At 41.6% G+C, this 14,949-nt stretch overlaps 1 protein-coding gene across 2 annotated transcripts in view; it reads left to right on the forward strand.

Moving 5' to 3' along the window:
• The window catches only part of acsf3 (acyl-CoA synthetase family member 3), a 42,031-nt gene that overhangs the window by 18,012 nt on the left and 9,070 nt on the right, over nucleotides 1–14,949 (forward strand). Inside the window, exons 6-8 of one of the 2 annotated variants that reach the window (XM_039795604.1) lie at nucleotides 3,038–3,135; nucleotides 3,517–3,643; nucleotides 10,255–10,353. In XM_039795604.1, the coding sequence (XP_039651538.1) occupies nucleotides 3,038–3,135; nucleotides 3,517–3,643; nucleotides 10,255–10,298 (269 nt within the window). In that variant the 3' untranslated portion in view covers nucleotides 10,299–10,353. Of the gene's footprint in view, nucleotides 1–3,037; nucleotides 3,136–3,516; nucleotides 3,644–10,254; nucleotides 10,354–14,949 lie in introns of those variants that run through there. The other variant, XM_039795601.1, reaches the window with a different exon arrangement.

Raw genomic sequence — 14,949 nt, forward strand, 5'->3', positions numbered from 1 at the left:
ATGGCTTTGTCCGTTAATATTGTCGATTGAAGCTGAGCGCTCCCTTTTAATCGTTCCTCTTTTGCTCCAAAAACAACCTCTTTAGTTTTTTTCTTTATTTAATTTAAGAAAGTTCTGGCACATCCAGTTAATTTGTTCAATGCACTTACTCAGTTTTTGTATTGGACTGTAGTCTCCTGGGGATAAGGTTATGTAAATTTGTGTGTCTTCCGCATAACTATGGTAATTTATTTTGTTGTTTTCCATAATCTGATCCAGTGGAAGCATGTAGATGGTAAACAGAAGAGGCCCCAGAACAGAGCCTTGGGGAACTCCACACGTCATATTTGTACGCGCAGATGCATAATTACCTATAGACACCTATAGACCTGTTCTTTAAGGGGATTCAAACCAGTTTAGTACTGTGCCAGAAAGTCCAACCCAGTTCTCCAATCGGTCTAGTGATATGTCATGGTCGACCGTGTCAAATGCAGCACTGAGATCAAGTAATACGAAGACTGAAAGTTTGTTTAAGTTTAAGTGGATGTCATTAAAGACTTTAACAAGAGCCGTCTCAGTGCTGTAGTATGGTCGAAAACCTGACTGGAAGGCATCAAAACTGTTGTTTAGTGACAAGAAAAGATTGAGTTGTTGAAAAACCGCTTTTTCAGTGATTTTACTTAAAAATGGAAGGTTTTATATCGGCCTATAATTGCTCATTAGTGACGTGTCTAGATTGTTCTTTTTTAAGAGTGGCTTGATGACTGCAGTTTTCAGGGCCTGTGGGAAAATACCTGAAAGAAGAGACGTGTTTATAATCTATAGAAGACCTGAAGCCAAACAATTTGAAATCTTTTTGAAAAAACCCATTGGCAGAATATCAAGGCAACAGGAGGAGGTTTTCAGATGTTGTATAATGTCCTCCAGGTCTTTGTGGTTGATCGTATAAAATTGCGTCATATTTGAATTGTTTTTTCCTGGATACTGTGACAACACATATCCTGTACTTGATATGGAGGCACTGACTGATTGTCTAATTTTCAGAATTTTGGATAAACGTTCCAATGCTACTGGTACTGAATGGTTTGTTAACCTTTCGACAGTAGCAAACAAAGCACGTGAATTATTATTGTTTCTGGCGATAATGTCAGAGAAGAAGGACCGCATTGCATTCTTCAGTTCCAAATTATAAATGCGAAGTCTCTCTTTATAGGTGTCATAATGGACCTGGAGATTTTTTTTCACTGCCTGCGTTCAGCTTTTCGACACTCTTTTTTTCTGTTCTTACCGGTGTGGCATTTCTCCATGGAGATCTTTTCTTACCAGAGACAGCTTTGACCTTAGTGGGAGCAATGACATCAATAACATTTGTAATTTTACAATTGAAATTTTCTACAAGTTCATTGACTGAGACCCAAGAGAGGGCGGGTGTGGAGGAGAAAAGCTGAATGAATGTTTCACTGGTCTTTTCAGTGATAAACTGTTTTATTATTACCTCTGTTTGAACACTTGTGTGCACAGAGATAGTGCCGTTAAAAAAAACATCAGTCACCATAACCTTGGAAATGTTCAGACCCTTGGAGATGATCAAGTCCAGAGTGTGCCCTTTATTGTGTGTGGGATCCATAACACGCTGAGTCATAGTTATCAAAAACACAACACAGTTATTTACTCCCTCTGTCCTGGGGCTTGTCAACATGAATATTAAAATCACCAGTTAATACAGATTATTGACAGCAGTTCAGTAAAGTCATCAAAGAAGGTTGCACAGTATTTAGGTGGCCTGTAGATATTTAGAAATATAGCTTGAGGGGAGAACCTCAGTTGAAGAGCCACATATTCAAAAGAAGCAAAATGTCCATAAGATATTTGCGCACATTGGAATGAGTCGTTAAAGGTCCCATGGCATGAAAATTTAACTTTATGAGCTTATTTTTAACATTAATATGCGTTCCCCCAGCCTGCCTATGGTCCCCCAGTGGCTAGAAATGGTGATAGGTGTAAACCGAGCCCTGGGTATCCTGCTCTACCTTTGAGAAAATGAAAGCTCAGATGGGCCGATCTGGAATCTTGGTTACCTCCCCTTTCTCTGCTTTGCCCGCCCAGAGAATTTGGCCCACCCATGAGAGAGAGACATCATGGCTTTCAAACGAGCAAAGTGGCAGTTGGTCAAGGCCACACCCCCACTCTCCACCTTGCCCCTCCCCTCTCTCCTCCTAAATAGCTACAGACAAATGGCACATACTAAGGAAAGCTCATTGTGGGACTGGCTCTAGTGGCTGTAATTCTGCACCAAGGCTGAATTTCGGGAAAGAGACTTCAGATACAGTATTAGGGGACCACTAAGGCCTATATAAAAGCATCCAAAGAGCACCATGTCATGGGACCTTTAAACAAAATGGCGACTCCACCCCCTTTCTTATTCACTCAGCAGCAGTCTGGACTGAAGGGCTGACTTCCACTGTTGAGTCAGCAACAGCGTAAAACGAAATAGTAGAGACTGTGGATTATAGAGGTGTATGGAGTATTATTGACATTGTGTGTGTCAGAGGAGCCTGATATTGTAAATTTTGGGTTGACTTGCCGATGCTGCTGTCATTTAAAAAAGACTGCCAATACCTTTGATAGATTGCAATGTCCTGGAGTGTATTCTGTGCCCGGTATCTCATTTTAGCAGTTCTTTTAGGAGTTTCTTTTTGAGTTTTCTTAATTTTGGACAAAACAGCTGCATCAGCCATTGCACCAGAAATCCCCATTACTGTCCAAGTAAGCTGACTTGTGGTGACTGAGACGAATGGCTTTCAGTTTAATGTTTTACAAGCTCAGCAAACCATTTAGTGACCAGTTGTGACCTGCTGTCATCGTGAGGTTAATGCCGTATTGGAAGAGAGCCCTCCCACTGTGGTAGAAATCCTGCACTAAAGGTTGATGATGATCATTCCACTGGTTATTGTTCAACTCCTGTAAAAAGGACACAAATCATCCCATCTTGCTTTTAATAGTCTACCTTCCCTTTGTACTCATGCATTTTTTGTGTGTGTTTGTACTTTGTTGACAGGGGCTGTAGGGTTGCCTCTTCCCGGTGTCGAAGTCCAGATTGTCATGAGTACCACAACCAACACCACCATTGTGGAGGGCAATCACCGCGAAACTCAGGTAGTCAATGAACGAAAAAGTTATGAGGCCGATATATCTACAGACAGTGGAGGAAAAACAAAAAATGTGATGAAGTAGTGTAATTGATTTTAAGTTTCAAACCCTAAACTCTACTGTACAAGCCAGGATACAGATATTAACTTTAAATGTTGCAGAAATAAATATAACATATGGGATATTCTTTTTTTTCTGTATTTATTACCAATGGAAATACAGTATTTTACCTTCATAACTCAGGTTAGATTCAGTTCAGCATGTGCTGTCTTGCTGTTGTTGGCTTGTACATCAATCAGCATCAAGTGGATAGTGCATTAAAACTCTTTTAAACTGTCTACTTTATCTATCTTGGTCTCTTCCTTTCTCTCTGTAAATGTATCGCAGGTACGTCAAGGTCTGGAGGGGAAAGAAGGGGAGCTCCTGGTTCGAGGTCCATCCGTCTTTCAGGAGTACTGGAACAAACCTCAAGAGACCAGAGAGTCTTTCTCTGATGACGGCTGGTTCAAAACAGGTACCTAACCCTCCTGTCTCTCTCCCCTGTTCTCTTAACTCACACTTCAGCACTGTACATGCACACACACACACACACACACACACACACTCACATTCCCTTGAAGCGACTGAAGTCTGCCACTAATTGCCTCTACATGAGTTGTACTGTTAGAGGCATTCACTCGAGGAGGATGTCAAAAGATTTTTTCGTCTGTGCCGCAGACTGCACTTTCAGTGCTCGATTTTAAACACTTAAAAAAACCAGGAGCCCAGTCCAGGTAGTACACACACCCAGACATTTTGTGTGTGTGTGTGTGTGTGTGTGTGTGTGTGTGTGTGTGTGTGTGTGTGTGTGTGTGTGTGTGTGTGTGTGTGTGTGTGTGTGTGTGTGTGTGTGTGTGTGTGTGTGTGTGTGTGTGTGTGTGTGTGTGTGTGTGCGCGTGCATTTTGGGGGACTATGAGGGAGTGATAAATGGACTAGGTGTGTTTTTGGTGCTGCAGGGCATTTTTCCTCCTAAGTGGTTGTGACTGCTCTGGGTCTTGAGAAACCAAGTATTGCTCTCTCTAGCCATCTCTCCCTCTCTCTTTAGTGTGTGTGCGGCAGCAGACAGGGAAGCTGTCATCAGAGGCTCTCTCTCCCTGAGGCCCAGAAATTATTTTGCTGCCCCCCCAAAGGAGCTCTGCTTTACTGCAAAGCCACCAGGAGACAGGCGTTAGGTTGGCTTGGGGGGGAGGAGAGGCGAAGCTGGGGGATGCAGGAGGGAGGACAGAAGCAATTGGAGCTTTTGATTGTTATGTAGACAACAGGAAATAAGAGCCAGAAGCAAAAGAATAAGGAAAGAGCTAGATGTATGTGGTGTTGGTAGGGTTAGAGAGTCTCCGCTACAAAGGATGGCCCCAGAGAGAGTGGGGACGGATAAGGTGGGGATGGAGAGCTGGTGGTGGAAGAGGGGTCGGAGGGTGAAAAAAAGCAAGAAAGAAGTGAGTGATGGAGAGCGATGCTGGCGAGGCAGTGGGAGAGCAGGGCAGAGTGTGTTTAATTGGCTTTGCAGGCTGGAAGGACAGAGATCCAGAGCACAGCACGCTGCTGTCACACTCCATTACAGCCACTGGCCACATAATGAGAGCCTGCGCAATCAGCTCCCCACAGACCAGTGCCTCAGGCACGCACACACACACACACACACGCACACACACATACACATACACAAACACACACACACACACACACACACACACACATACACCATGGACTACTCAATAGGAAGCCATCACACATTCCTTGCCCACCCACCTGACTGTGTTTCCTGATGCCAACTTAAAAAAAACACACACACACACACACACACATAAAGGTGTGAAGTGGGAAGAGGTTTTTTGGGCATCCAGGGTACTAGAAGAAGATTATTTTTGCTTGTGTTAGGTGGCAGTTAAAGCACTTGAGCCAAGACTCATGGGTATTGTACAAACCCCAATTCCAATGAAGTTGGGATGTTGTGTAAAACGTAAATAAAAACAGAATACAATGATTTGCAAATCCTATTCAACCTATATTTAATTGAATGAACTACAGAGATAAGATATTTAATGTTTAAACTGATTAACTGTATTGTTTTTTGCAAATATTCACTCATTTTGAATTTGATGCCCGCAACACGTTCCAAAAAAGCTGCGACAGGGGCGTGTTTACCACTCTGTTACATCATCTTTTCTTTTAACAACACTGAGGACACTAATTGTTGAAGCTTTTGTAGGTGGAATTATTTCCCCTTCTTGCTTGATGTACGACTTCAGTTGCTCAGCAGTCCAGGGTCTCTGTGGTCGTATTAAGGGCTTCATACTGGCCACACATTTTCAATGGGAGACAGGTGTGGACTGCAGGCAGGCCAGTCTAGTACCCGCACTTTAACTACAAAGCCACGCTGTTGTAACACATGCAGAATGTGGCTTGGCATTGTCTTGCTGAAATAAGCAGGGATGTTCCTGAAAATGACGTTGCTTGGATGGCAGCATATGTTGCTCCAAAACCTGTATGTACCTTTCAGCATTAATGGTGCCTTCACAGATGTGCAAGTTACACACTAACACACCCCCATACCATCACAGAAGCTGGCTTTTGACCTTTGTGCTGATAACAATCTGGATGGTCCTTTTCCTCAGGACATGATGTCCATGATATCCAAAAACAATTTGAATTATGGACTCGTCAGACCGCAGCACACTTTTCCACTTTGCGTCAGTCCATCTCAGATGAGCTCAAGCCCAGAGAAGCCGGCGGCGTTTCTGTGTGTTGTTCGTTCCTGTGTGTTGTTGATATATGGCTTTTGCTTTGCATGGTAGAGTTTTAACTTGCACTTGTAGATGTAGCGATGAACCGTGTTAACTGACAATGGTTTTCTGAAGTGTACCTGAGCCCACATGGTAATATCCTTTACATAATGATGTGGGTTTTTAATGCAGTGCCTCCTGAGGGATCGAAGGTCACAGGCATTCAATGTTGGTTTTCGGCCTTACCGCTTACGTGCAGAGATTTCTCCAGATTCTCTGGATCTTTTGATGATATTATGGACTGTAGATGATGGAATCCCTAAATTCCTTGCAATTGTACGTTGAGAAACATTGTTCTTAAAGTCTTTGCTCATACAGTTGTTCACAAAGTGGTGAAACTCGCCCCATCCTTGCTTGTGAACGACTGAGCCTTTTGGGGATGCTCCTTTTTATAACCAATCATGATACTCACCTGTTTCCAATTAACCTGTTCACCTGTGGCATGTTACAATCAGGTGTTTTTTGAGCATTCCTCAACTTTCCCAGACTTTTGCCCCTGCCCCAGCTTTGTTTTGTAATGTGTTGCAGGCATCAGACTCAAAATGAGTGAATATTTGCAAAAAACAATAAAGTTTATCAGTTTAAGCATTTGATGTCTTGTCTTCGTAGTGTATTCAGTTGAATATAGGTTGAAAAGCATTTGCAAATCATTGTGTTCTGTTTTTATTTACGTTTTACACAATATCCCAACTTCACTGGAATTGGGGTTTGTAGTATTAAGAGAAATCTATTATACCAAAGTGACAGAAAAAGCATAATTTCTCAGAAATAAAGTTGTTATAATGTAAACTGACAATTTAGACTGACTGGTGAGGATGACCATAATGTAAACCTATAGCACTGTTGAATGTCCCTGTGTTTCTTTGTTGTGGGGTTCGTGTTGGGGGTGTTAGATAGAAACTCCTTGCACTTATACCTCTCCCTAGCTTCTGACTTCCCTCTCACAGCCTTACCCTTTTTACCCTCACACCTGCTCCATGTGTCACAGTCCACCGCTCTCTCTACTCAGTCTCCTCATCACACTCCATCTCTGACGTGCTAACTCTTGCTGATCTCGTGTCACCTTCCCACGGAGCTTTCTGTATCTCACTTCTGAGTCTAGTGCTGTTCAGCACTAGACTGCTTTTCAGGCATCTGACTAAGACGCACTTTCTTTAAACTTAGGCTGTCAAAATTGATGCGTTAACTTTTTCAGTGAATTGCAAATGTTTGATTTAATAAGATGATAATGCAGAAAGATACAAACATCTCATGCATTCACTAACTTGATCACAGTGAAGTGTTTAAGGGAAGTCCCTTTAACATCCCTGCCCTCAATTGTGCATCGATGATTTTTAGTGATCGAACTACTCTAAGAATCGTTTCAACTCTAATCATTTATTTGTCACAACCTTACTGATAACTTCACTTTTTAAAACCCAGCTTTCTGCAGCATATTCTTATTGAGCTTTGACATACAATTTTCAATTTTCTTTAATGAATCTTTAATCTTTGGTGAGATAATATTCAAGTTTCTATTCAAATGTAATGCTCATTTTAACCAAATATCTGGAAAATACCCTCCAAAAAATGCAAATTAATGTCGATCCATCGCTGTTATGCGAATATTAGGAATTAGGCGCATCAAGGTAAAGAGCTAGTAGTACTAATTTTCCAGTCAGGTAACAGAACAAGTCATATCAAGATGATGTTATTAAATGAGGGAGGAGGGTCATTTTGAGGAAGGTTACAGTCTCCTCATCGCTCTTCACAGATCTGATGTTTTGGTCTACCAGCTTTGCCATCTCCGCTGTGGAACTGAAGCTTTAGTGGATATTTAAGTCACATGCTTGTACATCTTAATTTATTCGCTAAGTCTGTTTCCTTTTGTACTTTGTCACATTTTCTTTTTATCAAATGAAATCAACATTTCCACTTCAGCCAAGTATAAAAACTTCTTTTGCAATATCGTTCCGGTGTTGGTGTTGATCAGGTTGATGGAAATGCACTTACTGTTGGAGAAAATCATGTTCCTCCCTGTTATCCAAAGCTAGATTTAGTCAAGCAATTCAGGCTACTTAATTCATGACCTAAAATTGCAATAAACTGCATTGAATTGAAAAAAAGGTTTAAAATCCATTGCGGTCTTAAAACACACTCCGTTTGTGCTGTGTGGCTGACAGAGGGGAAGATGAAGAGAAGAAAGCAAAGCTTAGTGGGGAGACTGACAGGCCAATAGGAAGAGGAGACAAAGGGAGAGAGAAGGAAAGTGGAGTGTAAGAAGTGGAGAAGGAGCATGAGAGTTTTTGATCGATAGGTTCTCAGTTGGCCAGAGGTGTCTTCTTTAGTGCGAGCGGGTGATATGTAGCATGACCGGCAGCTGTATATGGAAGCTGTCACCTCTTCCAGAGTGCCCTCTCCTTCCACTCATCTTCACAAACATCTTGGTGCGCATTGATCCCATCGCTCCTTTTTTAACCCTCTTTTTGTGCTTGTTGTACAGTAGTTCAGCTCAAGTTGACAAAACTGCAAGAGCTTTTGTTGTTGGATTTGGTGTACACATGTACTGTAAATACAGCAAGTCGGAGGCAACGAATGTGAAAGAAGAGCAATAGATAGACTAAAATTAGTGCAGTAGATTTGGGTTCAGGCTGTGCCTTCCAACAAAGGGAGCCTGATACTACACCCGGAATGAGTTATGATGTTCTGAAATAAACCATAACTAAATGTATGAATACATAAATTAATAACGACTTGTGGGAAGAGAGGGAAGCTAGGCATTAGTGATTTAGCAGAAGCTGTGTTTGGGGGCTAACTATTAACCCTGCCTTATCTGATGTTTAATTATTTATTTGATGAACTTGGAGAGATTCGAGCTCAGAGGCAGAAAAGTTAACAAGGGGGTTAAATCTCTGTTGTTTCTCCTCAGTTTCACACTCTTAATTGCTCATTTCCTACTTGTGTGAACCAACTGAATCCTGGAAAAGCCAGAACTAGCAATAAATGTGGCAAAATATTATTTGGTTTCAAGTTAAGATTTAGTTGTTGCAATTAAAACAGTTTCCACAAGTATTTTAGGATGCACCTGCCAGGCTTATATTATGAACATGTTGCTGGATTTCAGTCTCAGACGGTTAATTAGATAAAGTGTTAAACGCCATTCGATTGAGAATTTGTGGGTCTTGTAAAAGCATGTGCGTGTGTTTGTTTGTTTGTCTGCTTGTGTGCGACTGAGAGAGATGTAACCGCAGCTGTAAAGGTGAGCTTCAGGTCTGCAGGGTAAATTCTTCACAAACAGACAAACAGAAGTGTGGCTCATATCCTGCAGAGCCATCACTAGTCATTTGTGCATCGCTCTTTTGCTCCCAGCTGTGCTCTCCTCTTCCCTGCCTATATCCCTCTCTTGTGTTCCCAATGTCATATTTTACCCCAAGTCACTATATGTCCTCCTATCTCCAATGTCAAAGCTCCCTGTGGGATTCACCGACACCCCACGCTCCAAAGAACTTTGTTCAGATCAGTCGGCCCTGGAACATTTACAGCCAAGATGTCAACACACGGCGATCTGGGTTTTATTAACACCAGTTGCAGGTACATGTAGTTAAACACTGCTTCATGTAAGCCATTAAACCCACTGGAGTGTTGGCAAACTGGTGAAGCAGCTGCCACTTTGTTACCTGTATATTTTCCTCAAGAAAACTTTAAAAAAGACAATTTTGTGGGGAAAAAACATATATAGCCTTTCAAAAGCAAAACTAATGTCAGTTTTGGAATCTGGTTTGCTCAGTGTTCAGACTTTATAATTGGCGGCTGTTTTCTGGAGTCGATGTGTCGTGGTAGACTATCAGATTTGTGTGATTCAGTGCAGAGAAGGAGCATGCAAATGGCAGTTAAGTAGTTTGCTTGATGAACGTGGCAGATCTGAGGCAGACATCAATCCTCAAGTTCAGCTTGCTATCTGCTGGTGGAGAGGCAACCCAGCAAAGAATGGAATCAGCAGCACGAATATAAAGCAATTGAAGCTCCTTTAATTGCATTATATTAAACAAATTAGATCACTCATCCAAGTGCAAAGTGCTTTCTTGTACGATATTAATTACTAAAAAAAAAAAAAAAAAAAGAGCTGTGACAAAAGTTAAGGATGATAAATAATGTCAGAGCTGGGATTTCACTGCTTGGCTGTCTGTTATTTATCCTCATTAACTCTTCCATCTTGGCATCGGGGGTTTAATGTGGAACATTAATATTCATATATGCTAAGTGTTTACAGTCACTCTGAGAAGAGGCATGACTCACATCTAGACCTCTTTCATCTTTGTGCAGATAAGGCTCTCCTCTCCACAGTGATGGAGGACACTCAGCTTTAGCAGAACATGGTGTAAGACTGTGACTCCACTTGTTCCTTCTCGCAGAGGAGAAGCATCTCCTGATCATCTTTAAACACTTCAGTGATGCTAGTGCAGAGACATCAATAAACACAGCATGGGTGTCAAATATCTCTACAAAGGAAAAACACTTGAGTTTTGGCAGATGATGGGTCATTTTTGAAACTATTTAATGGGTTTTAAAAAGGTTGTATCCGCAGGCCTAGGTGTCTGCAGAGATGGTATACAGAAGACTACACTGTAGCTTCAGTGCACGTATTAACTCAATTAAAATACAGTTATCGCCTACACAGCTCATGCAACATCCACAAGGATTGTAACTCAAAGCACTTTTTTGCCTTTCTGGATTGAGTAGTGATTGTCGATTAGTGAAGTTTATTCATTAGCTTATCAAAGAGAGGCTAGCGAAACATGTACAACATGTTGACTACACACTATGAGGACAGCCAGGTGACTCTGAATTTATGGTTTGGGATCACCTTAAACATTAGAGTAGAACCTGGTTTTACAGCAGTTATACAACAAGTTAATAGACAGAGCCTAAAGAAGTATAAATCACTCACTGTGCTGGATGACTTCTCAATCAGATTTGTTTGTTTTTAGAGATTCGCCCCTAACTTGGGGCCTGTAAAACCCTTAAAACGTTGGATGTGATATTACATTATGGAACAAATCTCAACTTGACCTCTACAGTGTCTACTGTAGCTATGGCAACACCTTAACACAGAAGTGTACTTCAGGCTTAAACAAATGTGCTTTTCAGTCAAAGAATGTTGTAATCCATCAAATGCTGTGAAAGGAAAACTGGACTTAATGAGGATTTCACATGACAACAGTAGCAAGTGGGTGGTGATGGCGCAGTGGATATGACAAATACCTTTGGTGTGGGAGATCTGGGTTCAATTCCCACTGCGATACATCAACCAACGTGTCCCTGAGCAAGACACTTAACCCATCGTTTGTCCAGAGGCGTGCGGCCTCGGAGGTATGTAGCAATTGTAAGTCGCTTTGGATAAAAGCGTCAGCTAAATGACATGTAATGTAAGTTAGAACTTAATTCATCCCAAAAAGAAAATTTGTGAAGATGCTCACTATTAGGAAAGGACACATCTGCTTTGTTTAGTTATGAAGAGATTCAAACTGGTTAAATTTAAAATGTTGTGTAATTTATGACCATAGGCTGTTAATACTAATAATATACAGTCTGTTTATGACTGAACAGTTAGCAAGTGTGCCAATTTGTTTTTCTAGTGTAGTAGCTTGTATACTGTTAATTTTTTAACCACCCACTTGAGTGCCTGGAATTGGATTTCTGAGCCACACCCTACCCATGGATAACTGTCCTCCTTTTTTTCAAGCTGTTGCAGTCTTAGTTTAAGTGTGCAGTAAGTCAAAGCCAGAATGAGGTGATAATGTGAATGTGGACATGTTTTCATTTTATCACTCAAAGTGTGGACTTTACAGGAGGCTACATGCCAGCCACATCTCAAAGATTGAGTGGGGTGTGCACACAAAATACAAGTACGCAGTACTTTCATCAAGGTCGGACTCAAATCACATACAATTACAAACACTCATATAACAGGTTTTTTTCTATCTATTTCAGTAGCAGCTGTTATGGGACTGTCACTGCTACAAAAAAAAAAAAAATGTTTTTGTACATTTTTAGTTGATTCTCTCTACTTCCAGCGACGCTAGTGGCAGACAGGCTGCAGTGTTTTTGTGATGTTGGCCTTTGTCATATGTCACACTCTGCCCTTTTCTTTCACATGCTTTTTGTCTAAGCATAGCAACATGTCCAGACAATGGCTACGTTCATACTGCAGGCAAAGGTGGCCCAAATCAGATTTTTTCATAGAAGTGTGAAAAGCACAAATAACATGGGTTGATCTTTTCAATTCTGATTTGGGCCAGTTTCATATGTGCTCTTAAATCAGAATTTTTGCAGTGCGACCTCTATCTATCATATCAGAATTCATGTGACTTTTACGTCACTCTGGATTTGTCATAGTTCTGTGCTGGCGAGGGTCCCTCACGTAACCATTCCTGGCTCTGACTCCGCATCCACACACACCTCCATACAGAAGTAGCAGCCATTGCTTCACAAAAAAACACAATTAAAAATGTGTCTCTCTTTCTCCTCGTCCTCATTATCATCTGCTCACAAATTAGCTGGCTTCCACTGCACATCAACTTATAAATGAAGCCGTAAATGTTGACATCAGTGATCTCCATATTTACTTCCGTACGACAACGTGCTGGTTGTGACGTCTATTTTATTGTTATGTTATTGTTATTGTTGCTGTTATTGTTGCATGTGGGGTCAGTTCAGGAGTGTGACCAGTTCACACTGGATGTCAACAACAAATAATGTCAACAGCCAAACAAAAAAAATCAGATCCGAGCAATAAATCCAAATTGAGCACTAAGGCTTGAAGTGTGTGTCTGTGCCTGTGTAGTTTGGAATAGTTGTGTGGACCAAGGCCTCGACAATAATTTTTTTGCCAAGGCACATGTATGCACCCAATTATAAATAAATCAGTGACAACGATGAATGATTTGGGGAAAGAATTGAAAATATACCATAGATACTTTTTACTCTTATCAAATAATATTTCACATTTTCACAACTGAAATGTTACCATCACTGTGGAGCCTCCATGCTGCTTCCCTGCCTGCTCTGAGGGTTTGATGAGTGGGTACTCAGGGAGAGAGGCAAACCGCTTGTTTGATAGGTGTAGAGCCAACAGCCTGGTGCAGCCATAGGGATCTTACTTGCATCACATGTAATGTAACTAAATATCAAATAGACTTTTTTGAAAATTGTGTTTAAAGGGGTGATAGAATGCAAAACCGATTTTACCCTGTCATAGTTGAATAACGACAGTTTGGTGGGTAAATAGGACATACATAGAAGCTCAAAATCCCATTGACACCCCTTTACTATGAAAATCTCATATTTTGAAACAAAGCTGGAAGTTGACATCAACCTCCCAAAAACCGGAACCTTTGTCAGCCCTTGGGTGTATTAAGAGAATGGTCACGCCCCAACATTTACATAGGCTACACAACTGACCTGAGATCAGGTAGTCTTCTGAATCTAGCTAGGTCACGCAGATCTCTGCTATTCCATTACAAAATTCACTTCTGAAACTTTTTTATGCGAGAAATCAACTATGTGAAGCTCAAATATGGGCCGCTTTACGAAAATGGATGGCTAATTGCAAATTTTGTCCGACTGTGTGTCGGAGTTCAGCGCCGGGGCTGCCTGTGTAGCTGCCTCGCCGCCCGGCCTGCCTTCCTTCACAGACCCTGGCCTGCTGTGAGGTACTTGGAGCTCCGTCACGACTGGCAGCCCACTGCACTCCATACCCGCGCAAAGTCACCGTCTCTTGGGCTAATGACAACCAAATGCCCCTGCCCTGACCGAGCTCCAGGGCCTGCAACTCCCCTCTTCCTGCTAGCTAAATGCCCGGTGTATGTGAGTGAGAGCGCGGTCAGCGAGCTTGTTACGCCAGCAATCTCTTACCACAGGTTTCAGTTAATCTTTTAATGTGTGTAATTATAATGTGTTGAGTTACTTAAACAAACGATTGGGGAAATAAACGCCGCTTGTCCGCGAGTCTCATTGATAGAGCGCATATTTTTATGCGCAATCTGAAGTATCGCAAACTTTGAATAAATGTCCTCAAATTCGCAAAAAAAGAAATAGTTAATGCTCAAAATGGGAGATGGAAAGCCTGACAAGCCAGACCCACATCAAGATGTTGGGTCTGGGAACTCGCCATTGGCAGGGCTCAAGCCGAGGGGCGGGATAAACGGTTGTCTTTCAAATTCCCTCTGCACGCAATAGGATAGCGTTGAAAGATTCAACTTTTGCCGTATCCGGTCTTCTTTGTTTTCAAGTAGCAGGGAATTCACATGGAACTGTCGCAACTCTGCCGTCATTATGTCAAGCCCGCCCACCGACTCTATACACAATGTGATTGGCCTGACTAGAGTTTGGTTTTTCCAGCTCGCAAGCCAATGGAGGGTTGCTAGACGACCCTGGCTGCAAATTACATTTGCAAATTCTTTCAACAGCTTGAATCGTATTGCCCTGCACTAGGCATGGGCCGGTTACAGGTTTCAAGGTATACCACGGTTTGAAAAAGTCAAGGTTTCAAAACAATTGACATTTTCTGTGATGTGATGAGCTGTTTTATATGAGTGGCCAAGGAGAGAAACTGCAGTTAAAATCTACAACCATGCGTAAAGTCAACTTGTAACGAAACTGCACTCTGCGTATTCTAGTTTATTCGCTCTAAACCAGTTGATGGAAACGTTTCTAATTTGCATTTTCTTTTTTTTTTTTTGCAACATTTTAAAAGTTTGCTTAAAATTCGCTTGACAATTAGATGGAAACATGACTGCTGTCTGATTGTCTGTCTGTGTTTGTTCCTGGCTCTCAGTGTATCTTCTAGTGTTCATGTTTTTTTGGATTCAGCCTTATGTTTATTAAAGCTCACTTTTTGTTCTGCCAACCACCCTGACTGGCCTCCTGCTTTTGGGTCCTCCTTTTGAAATCTTTAAACCATGACTGGTCCCCTCTCACTGCAGACCATTCTCCTCCTTTTTTCCTCTCGTTTGTTCA

This window comes from Perca fluviatilis, chromosome 3, assembly GCF_010015445.1.
Source record: "Perca fluviatilis chromosome 3, GENO_Pfluv_1.0, whole genome shotgun sequence".
Lineage (NCBI taxonomy): Eukaryota > Metazoa > Chordata > Actinopteri > Perciformes > Percidae > Perca > Perca fluviatilis.